The following is a 10,287-nucleotide window of genomic DNA, read 5'->3' on the forward strand; positions in this document are numbered from 1 at the left end:
AAGCCTGCTGGGCATCCACCCTAGCTAGCAGATATTGCCAGTCAAGCAGGGAGGCCTCAGGTGAGTTTCCCTTCTCTGTAGGGCAGTGAAGGGGGCATCTGGAACTGAGAAGTATCAGGCATTTTAAGCAGTTGGCCCTTAAAGGCCATTTGAGCTTGGGAGAGAGGAGAGGCCCTCACTTATGAGTTTCTTGCCATCGAGCTTCCCTAATGGCTTGATGAGTTGGAATTACTTCAATATTGGTTCTGCAATACACTTAATTTGTACCCTAAAGTATGTCTGTGATTTTCATTAACATAATAAAGCTTTAGTAAGAAAATCTTTTTTCTGTGTCTGCCAAGGGATGGAACGCGGGGAGGTAGGTGACCTGGACATCTATCTAAATGAATGGTATGAGGTTCTAGATATATTGGAATGCATAGGGTTCCCTATGCAGTTATGGCTGTTAGAAATGCGAGGCATAGAGTATCACTTCAGTTACATCTTGATACCTTTTCTCATGCTGAAATGACATTATGTAGATTTAAACATTGGTAGGAAAACGTTTCGTGATGAACACGGACAGATAAAGATGTTTATCTTGGATCAATTCTTGGGCGCTCCTGATGAGTTTTTGTTGCTCTCTATTTAATTGGTTTGCCAACTACAGTTGAATAGTAATACTTGCAATTACAACATTTGTTAGAATTTAGTTTTGGTTCTGCTGGTCTTGCAGCTTCAGTGTCTCGCTCACTGTTGGAAGTACTTACTGAGGCTGATTGAAGAAATTGACCAATGAGCCATGTCTATAAATATTTATTAACAGCAAATAAATATGATATACAGGGTCTTATGCAAGAAATACAGGGTTTTATGCAAGAATAGAATAAGAACTGGATTACCCCACTTCACCTGCTCCATGGACTTTATATTTGATGTACAAATCAATAGGTATAACTTACACAGGTGTGGTTTAATCATGCAATCATTGACACATAACTAGGCTAGAGAAAAACAAAGAACCTCTTATCTAGAAATCGGCCTGTGTGCATCCTTGAAATGTAGCTGATGCTAACCAGGCTCTAGCCCAGAGAAAGCTAGTTGGCACTTGACAGATAGCAGCAACTCAAATCAAGGGCAATTCACATCCTACAGAATATAATAATAGTATATGCACCCTATCTTGCCCCCTCCTTTGGAGCATCTTCTTTGATATGTAGGTGAGAAAGATCATGCCATTGTATTTTTTTCTTCTGTAACCTATTGGAAAGTATTAACTGTATTACGTGTAACCCTTTCATTAATGATTGATGTATAAAAGGGCCAACTAAGGACTGCTCAGGGGAGCCGTCTGGAATGATTTGTTAGTAGCTGGTTACTCTCAAGAATAAATCCTCTAAAAGAAAACCTTCCCCGTTGTGTATTTTGGGCTTAGACATGGACCATTTGGTCAACACATGTATCTGATTGTGCCTGTTATTTGTAGGCCTATGGATCTTGGGTTGCGTCTTAGTAAAAACTTTCAGTTCATTAGTGTTGGACACCCCATCTCTTTAATAAGGATCTATCTCAACCAGCTTATTGTAGGAGGTATAACACAGCTTATTTTTTTAGGCATATGTTTTAGCAGTGCTCAATAGTTGTCCTTTTTTGGGTGGGGGTCTTTATAGAGATACATTTTGTATTATAAAAGAGATAATGTTCATAACCATTCAACAGGACAGAGAATATCTTGCAAAACTGTATCATTCTGCTAAACCAGCATATATGCCATTAGACTGTCCTTAGGCTGTGTTTTAATACATTCAAATCTTCCTAATTACATTGGCATGTTGAAGCTTTTAAACTACAGGGAGCTGGAAGAATATTGGAGGAGTCTGTATCTATGTTACGAATGATTCAAGATTTCTGCCAACATGCCCTTAAGTGCTGGCAGCAATGTAATTAGCTTTGTATGTATGAACTTTGCAATTATCAAAATCTGGTTTAACATTTTTTTTCATTCTAAACCATCTAATTTAAGATGGTCCTGCTGATTCCTGTATTACAAATGGAAGCACCGTCACTCCTGCCACAGTACTAAATGATGACTTGGATATATTTGGACCAATGATCTCTAATCCTTTGCCGGCCACTTCTATACCTCCTTCCCAGGTAAGCAGCAAAACCAGAATGTGGTATGCTACCTCCTTTTGAAATGTGTTGAGAGATTGTAAAGTTTACATTACATTACATTACATTACATTACATGTCTAGTAGTATTAGGTACCCCATCTGTTCAGTTATCTTTTTACCAGAATGGCTGGCAGGCCTTCAGATTTGTACTGGTTCTGTAGTAAGCCTGTGAAGTTACAGCAACATGTTGCTGTGTCCAGTACTGGCATAAACTACAACTTAAAATATTTGTAGCAGTTTGAAGGCATGTATAACTCTGCAGCGTTGGAGAAGGAACTTTAGTAGTTCATTGCAGGACATTTTGCCCTTGACTACTCATTTCAAACTAATGGTTCCCAAAGGAGCATATGACAGTGAAGTTCAATGGAAAGTATAATTAGAAAATAAGCATAAAGAATGAAGAAGGTATTCAGATCTGAAATGGCAGAAGAGGAAAGGGAAGCTACTTAAGAGATGCATCTCTTCTATTCATCCTTGGGCATGCACATGAGGTCTGTATTTTATCACTCTCCAGTGACTAGGCTGAGAAATATTGTCCTGTGAATCTGGATACTAATTTTGACTATGCAGTTTTTCTGCAAACATCCCAGAACAAAGCATATTTTAATTCAGTAAGTGCTGTAATATGCCAGCTATATGGAAAGAGAAGCCTAAAATACCTGGCCACTGTTTCTTCTTTTCATATTCTAATTTTGGGTTCTTCTGTTTTCTTGTATTCCCCTGTACAATTTCATGGGTCTTTGAGAAAGTGGCAATTGCTCAGCAATCTCTTACATGAGCCTGTTAATAGTTCTCTATGCCCTGATGACCCTTTGAACTATTGACATTAGTTGATCTCAGCTTCCTTCCATGGAAAGTTGCTCTTTTGACCACTAATTAATTAATTCTGCATACTATTCAAGTGAGCTCTCTGCTTTGAGGATTGATCCCCCAATACACGATTTTTCTTTGAGAAAAAATTAGTCCTTGGTCCAGGTGTATTTTTGCTGCCCAAGGTGGTATCAGATTTTCATCTTCATAGGCTCTTATGTTCTAACAAGGCTTGGAGCAGGTCCTTTCAGAAATCATCACACGCTTTTATATGTTAACATGACAAAAATAAAGATCATCCTGTTCCCTCTCAAAGACTGGCCACTTGAGTGGCTCAAAAAGTTACTCTTGTCTGTAGACTTACTCATCTCTAATTCACCAGTACCATCAGAGCACATTCCATCAAATAGGTTGTGATCTCCATTGCCTTCACATGGGGGGCTCCTTACTGGCACTTTGCCATGCAGCTATCGGATTGTTTCTGCTGACATTTGTCAAACACTGTCTAGATTTCCAAGGTAAAGCGTACTGCTCATTTGGCTGTACAGCCCATTTGACAGTGCTCCAGTGACAACACAATCCACCTCTTTATTTATTTATTTATTTATTTATTAAAACATTTTTATGCCGCCCCATTCGCCGAAGCCTCGGGGCGGCTTACAACAATAAATTAGATCCATTAGATAAATAAAAATTAAAACATACACATTAGAATAAAAAAAAAACACAATATAAAATAAGCCGCCCTGGCCAGATAAAATTCAATAATATTAACATTTAAAATGCTGCTTAAATAAAAAGGTCTTCGCCTGGCGCCGAAAAACAAATAACGACGGTGCCAGGCGGACCTCTCCGGGGAGCGCATTCCATAACTTAGGTGCCACCGCTGAGAAAGCCCTCCTCCAAGTAACCACCCTCCTAATTTCTTTCACGGAGGGCTCCCGGAGAAGGGCCTCTCCCGCCGATCTCAGGGGGCGGCTGGGCATATATGGATGTAAGCGCTCCTTCAGGTAACCTTCTTGCTTCTTGTGATGGACAGAGACCCCCAAGAAGAAAGACAGGTTGTTTACATGTAACTAGGTTGCAAGTGGATAATCCCTGCATTCACAGAGTGTGCCCACCATCCTCACTTTGGAGTTGGCACGGGTTTTTATTCCTCTTCGGCAGCTCTTTCAACATCTGTCTCTTTTTGCTTCTGAGTTCACAGTGGATGGTCTTAGGGAACTCAGGAAATAGGGGGGAATCTACTGGAGACAGGTGCAGTAGGATGGTGGGGGAAGGGTTCCTGCCTAAACCCTAAACAATTTTATGTTGTTAACTTATTTTATATTGTTAATTTATAGTATTTTAATTGATATTTGTTGTGAGCCGCCCCGAGGCTTCAGCGAATGGGGTGGCATAGAAATTTTCTAAATAAATAAACAAACAAACAAACAAACAAACTCCTCAGCTCCTGAACCTTCTGAATCCAGGCTCTGGGCAGGGGCATATGTGTAAATCCACGGATGACCACTGAAAGAAGCACAGTTAAATGTAAGCGACCTGCCTGTGCACTGAGTTCCAGCAGGTGCTAAAGAGGTGGGGGAGAGGAAGGCAAGCATTGCCTGTGTCCAAGGCACCTCTGAAGATTAGCATGAAGCAGAAGGCAAAGCACAGAGGTTTGGTAGTGAACAGAAATCTTGGCTGACTTTTTAACCTGTATAGCAGAAGGAAACTATTAGGAATATATTCAAAGCATTCTTACCACAACCTATAGCTTGAACTAATGTGTATGTGAAAACAAACTGAATATTAGTGCAGTAGATACTCATCTTAACAAAGAGACTTTTTTTATCCTGCCTTTCCTTAAGAGGCTCAGGGTAGTATAATGATCCCTTCTTATTTTGTTCTTCCAACAATCCCCAGTAGCCCTGGGGGAACAGTAACTTGCCATAGTCACCAATGACTGAGTAAAGATTTGAAGCTGTTTTTTTGGACCTAGTTTAACAAATTAGTCATAATTCTTGGTCTACTTATTTTCCAAGCCACCATTTTGTTTGTATATTAATATATTTTCCTCCATGCTCTTTTGTCTTCATTCAAAATGTAACTATCTGACTTTGAAGTATACTATTGTTGTCAGCAGATTCCTGTGATTTGCTGCACTATCCCAGTGGAGTTCTTGCTTTCTGAATATATTTAAACCTTCCATAATTCAGGCATAAAATTCAGACTTCCCAAAGCACTTGAGATAAACTGAGAATTAATCTAGCAGTTTACAGATGCAATTTTTTCAAACAATCCTGTGCCCATTTCACTTAATAGTGCCTTCTATTAGTTGAAAACCATGGATCCATCACAAAAGTTCTCTTCAGCATTTCTTCTCCTAAGAAATTACTTTGTCCAAACAGGTTTCATTAGTATCCTTGAGAAAAGAGAATAAGGTAGCTAAAAATGAGTTTTCTGTGATAGTGTTTTCTCCTGGAAAAGGTTTTCAGGCCAAAGAGGCTGGTACACTTATATGGAGGAGAGTGAGGAATTTAAAAAAAGGTGCGAAGAATCTGGTGCTAGAATAGAGAAAATGAACATTTGCCCAGAGGGGTATGGTGTGCATGCATGCATCACACAGAAAATTCTGAAAGAGGCCATCTTCATACAATTTCTTTGTATACTTTTTATTTAAAAGAATAACAGACAAGCAGATAGTAACATGTTGCAATGCCATGTGTATTTGGTAAATTTTGGCAAATTGTAAAAATAAGCTGGTAAATCCACTACAAACCTGCATACAGTGCACATTCCATAGAGATAATAGAAAAGGTCATATTATAAAATACACTGTCTTCCAATATTGTGAGAGTACGTGAGTTTAATAACTCTTTAAAGCCAGCTTCAGTTTATGTAGCAAAAGTATTTGCTTGTGTGTCTACAGAGGAGTCACATCAATATATAGCATATACAGAAGACATACAAATGCAAAGCTCAGGGAACCAAGATTCAAGGTGGATGCCAGGAAGTACTTCCTGATGGTTATGACCTCTAGGGCATGGAATGGGCTTCCATGGGAGGTGGTTGAAGCCCCATCAGTGACAGTATTTGAGGTTAGGTTGGACATGCACATGGTAGGCATGTCATGAGTGGAGCCAGCTGTAGTCAGAGGACAGACTAGATGGTCCGGGAGGCCTCTTCTGACTCGCTCTCTGTGTTTCTATGTATACTCAGATATTTTTGTGTGTGCACTTGGACCTTTAAATACCTGCCTGTACATATCTGGTGACCTGTGCCTAGTCAGGTTTCCCAGATGCATGTACATTCACATGGAAGATGTATTTTACTTATTTGTTGCAAGATAAAATGCTACATAAAATGTGGAGCTGCTTTAATTATGCTTTGTGGTACATAAACTTCTGAATTAGGTTTCATAATAATTATTGTGACATATGCAAAGGAAATGTTGGAGCCTTGTGTTCTATTTATTAAGTATTGAACTTCTTGGTTTCATGTTTACAATAGTACTTCCAGATGTTTCTGACTCTAGTCATTGAAAAGTTTGGTATTTAGCTTATTTATTTAGCTAAAATGACTTATATTTGGTTTGAAAACATACCATGTGAGCTGCAGTGGTAACATTTTTCAGTAATCTCCTTTGGCTTTTATTTCCAAGAGTGCTTCTACTAACCCTGTAGCTGCCACCTTATCTGCTGCATCTGGAGATCTTGATTTGTTCACTGAACAAACCAAATCAGAAGAATCAGCAAAGAAACAGCTCTCCAAAGATTCCATCTTGTCACTGTATGGCACAGGGACTATGCCACAGCAAACTGCTCCAGGTAATTGCTTTCCAGATCTACTTAATTGGAAGCTGTGCTAAGAGCACCTAATCCCCCACCCCCGCCCGGTGTGTACATAAAGCTGGATATTCAGAATTGAGAATTGCTTTTTGACAGAGGAAAGGGAAGGGGGATGAGGATACGGGCAGGCTAGTAATAGAAGGTCCTGATTCTCCCCAGTGGTACTCCCTTCCTTTCGCTGCTGCCTCTCTTTCAGGTAGTGCATGTCAGGCATCTGGCCTAGTGAAAATAATGCCCCTTGACTTGGAAGCCCTTCTCCGATGAGCAGGTACTGCTTCTAGTCTCTCAGTTGTGCGGGAGAATAGTGCACAAGCTTCCTATCCATTTCAACAACACAGATGTGAGTCACTAGGCCTGAGTTTTAAACACCAGTAGTTATTATGTGCATTGTGTTTGCACTACTGGTTTTATTATAAACCCATCACCTTTAATGTGTAAGAATTGTGGCCTTCCCGCTACTGAAATAACTAGTGTTAATGAGCCACTTACACATCCTCAGGGTAATGGAGCCACCTTTTGGGGTTTACCCTTTCCCTAACATTTTTTTCTAAATATAGCTGAAATTTGGAGAAAGCGTGTATTACATTTAGAATGCAAGTTGTCACTGACTTAATGCTCCTTCTTTTTCTGTTCCTTTGCCCAATACAGGTGTATTCATGGGACCACAGCCTTTGCCCTTTCCCACACAACCATCAGGTCATTTTCAAGGCTTTCCGGCAATGGGAGTACCTGTGCCTGTTCCTGCAGCCCCTGCAATGATGGGAAACATGATGGGACAATCAGTGCCTGTCATAGGACAGAATGCAGGCATGATGGTGGGCATGGGAATGCCTAATGGCTTTTCTGTCACTACACAAACTGGTGGTTTAGGACTTGCTCAAAATGTTGGAGGACCCCAAGGAACAATGGTGGGACAAATAGCTCCACCACAGAAATTTGGTATTCAGCAGAATCAACAAACTCAGTGGAACCTTTCTCAGGTGGGAATATGCTTTTTCTTTTCATGTAAGAGTGGTGGGGAAAGATAGCTATGGAAGAGGAGAACAATTTTAAGACTAAAATCAATGATGATAAATCAAGTTCGACCAGCAGGTCTTTACCTTCTGTCTTAGTAGATTGACTTTGGACACTATTTCTTGGTGTTAGAACTAAAAGTGGTTTAGCTGATACAATGAAATGATAACAAGAAAAAGTTCATATCTTCAACTTTATTTTTCGACTGGAGAAACTCCTGAAGTTTTTAGGTAAACTATCCAAAAGAACTCCATATGACTTTCATTTTGTGATGAAAAATTATTTATAGTGCTTGCTCAAATTCAATATAAATCAATTGTATATTAGTTACTCCACTAGCATTAATTTTTGTAACAGTACTAGGGAATAAATAGAAATAAAGTTAAAGTGAATAATTCTTACTGTTTATAGCCTAGACAAATTAAGATTAATGTAATGTTAATTACATTACATTAATGTAAATGTTACTGGTTATCATGTGTGAGCATGAGCCATAAACCCATCATAGATCATGCTGGCTGGGACCAACAGGAGTTAGAATGCAGCAGTGTCTGGACCCTCAGACATTCCTCACCCTTGCTTTAAGTCAAGAAAATGGGTCTTCCCTAGGCATCCCTCAGGGATGAGGAAGTAGAATGTGATGTTATATTCATGGTTACTATAGAAAAGGGGTGGCCTAACTGAGGCTTGGGAGCCACATGTTGTTCTTTGAGTTTCTTTTGCAGCTTGCAGCTCTCCACCCATGGGCACCCAATTGCTGCTCACCACTGTCCATGGATACTGCTCACAGGTCGCTCTCAAACATCTGACATTTACCATACATAGCTCTTCTGTTGGACAAGTCCAACCACCCCACTATAGAAAAAGCAAGTACTGGAACAGAATGTTTCAGTTCACTGTTCTAGACCATTAGCCACGCCCTTATCCAGGACACTCTGCTGATTTTCAGCTCCCCCTCCTCACGAGAAGTCAGCATTCTGCTGCTACTGACTGTGTTTCATTGGGCTGTTTTGGAACCCTCAGTCCTAAAAGTATCTGTACTTCCATAAACTTCAGGATTCCTCAGAACCTGTTGATATACTTCTTGTGTGTTGGTAGTGCCATTTTGGCTACATCCTGAATGGCACTTGTTCAGTCATTGGAAATAGAAGTAATGATGGTTTCTAAATGAGATTCTCTCAGTTAAATGCTACATTCGCAGACTTTCACAAAGATCAGTTTCTCATAGGAGTATAAGGACAAGAATGACTTAGTAATTTTTATAGATTAGTCTTTGATGATTTAACATGTTTTTGAATAACTTACACAGCAAATGATATTTGCTAAATACTGACCTGGTTTGCAGAATTACTGCAAAATAAATGCAGTACTACCATAAATTGAACTACAAGTCCATCATTGTTTAACTCGTGTTGCATGTTGGATGCCATCTCACCCAGGCATAGCCTGGGGGAAGGGAAAACAGTCCTCAAACTATGGGCCATCCATGGTACAAACCAGCACACGGTGTAGCTCTTCTCCTTATGCATTTGTACTGTTTGTTTAAATCCCCTTACTCAAGTCTACTACTACTTCCTACAGTAATTATGTATTGTGAATTTTGTCATATCCTGAAACTACTTTTAGTGAGCTATGAGGCATTTAAAATCTCATTAACTAGTTCTAGATGCATCTCTTTTCTAAGAGAAGGACAGATTTTAAATTGTAACTGAGGGCCACTTTTTTACCAGAGTGCTTCAACCCTCTCGTGCATCTGCAGGAAGCGATCATTTGTGTGTGGCTGTTTTCCATGCCAGGATTTCTACTAGTGATAGGGGAAGTTGCCATGTTGATCATCAAACCATGTTTGCTTCCTGCAGACATTGTTGAAACAACATGCTGTCCACCCACATGGAAGCAGCTGTCCAGTCTTTCTGACAACCTGCACATTGGTCTGCATTTATACGCTGTTGATAAGGCCTCTTAGTAGAAAGTTCTCTTTAAAAATTGGATTTTTCTACCAACTAGAGCTGAAATATTCAAGATTATTCTACAATTTAGAGGAAAACTTTCCATATGGGCTCAGCAAGCTGATGCATCCAGATTTTTGTTTTTGGTCGTAAAAATTAGTCAAGGTGTTTCAAGATTTAGAATGAGTGAAAATATAGTATTGTATGTATGCAAATAGGAAATCCCAGTGTTTCTAAGGAATTTGGATCGCTTTCAGAGAAATCAGAATTTATCTGAAAGTATTGGTGAGTCAACTCAGAAGCTGCAGACCATTATTGAAAAGGGTGAATTTCTGGAAGGATGGTCTGCTACCTTTGAAAGAAACCTTCCTGTGATGTTGGCAATAGGTACTATAAACAAAAGTCATTTATTAAAGTAGAGTGGTATGATTTTGTTCTTCTTTAAAAAAATGAAACCAAAATCTTATTTGCTGTTTCAGTTGTAGTATGAAAATTGAATATATGTATATACTAATTAGACATCTTGTGTG

General features: G+C 39.4%; 1 protein-coding gene across 5 annotated transcripts in view; it reads left to right on the forward strand.

The window, feature by feature from the left end:
• The window catches only part of SMAP1 (small ArfGAP 1), an 88,583-nt gene that overhangs the window by 76,150 nt on the left and 2,146 nt on the right, over positions 1-10,287 (forward strand). For all 5 annotated transcript variants that reach the window (XM_044421597.1, XM_044421598.1, XM_044421600.1 and 2 more), the window contains 3 exons: positions 2,003-2,133; positions 6,608-6,773; positions 7,443-7,774. In XM_044421597.1, the coding sequence (XP_044277532.1) occupies positions 2,003-2,133; positions 6,608-6,773; positions 7,443-7,774 (629 nt within the window). The remainder of the gene's footprint in view (positions 1-2,002; positions 2,134-6,607; positions 6,774-7,442; positions 7,775-10,287) is intronic.

This window comes from Varanus komodoensis, unplaced genomic scaffold (assembly GCF_004798865.1).
Source record: "Varanus komodoensis strain SLA01 unplaced genomic scaffold, ASM479886v1 scaffold12, whole genome shotgun sequence".
NCBI classification, from domain to species: domain Eukaryota; kingdom Metazoa; phylum Chordata; class Lepidosauria; order Squamata; family Varanidae; genus Varanus; species Varanus komodoensis.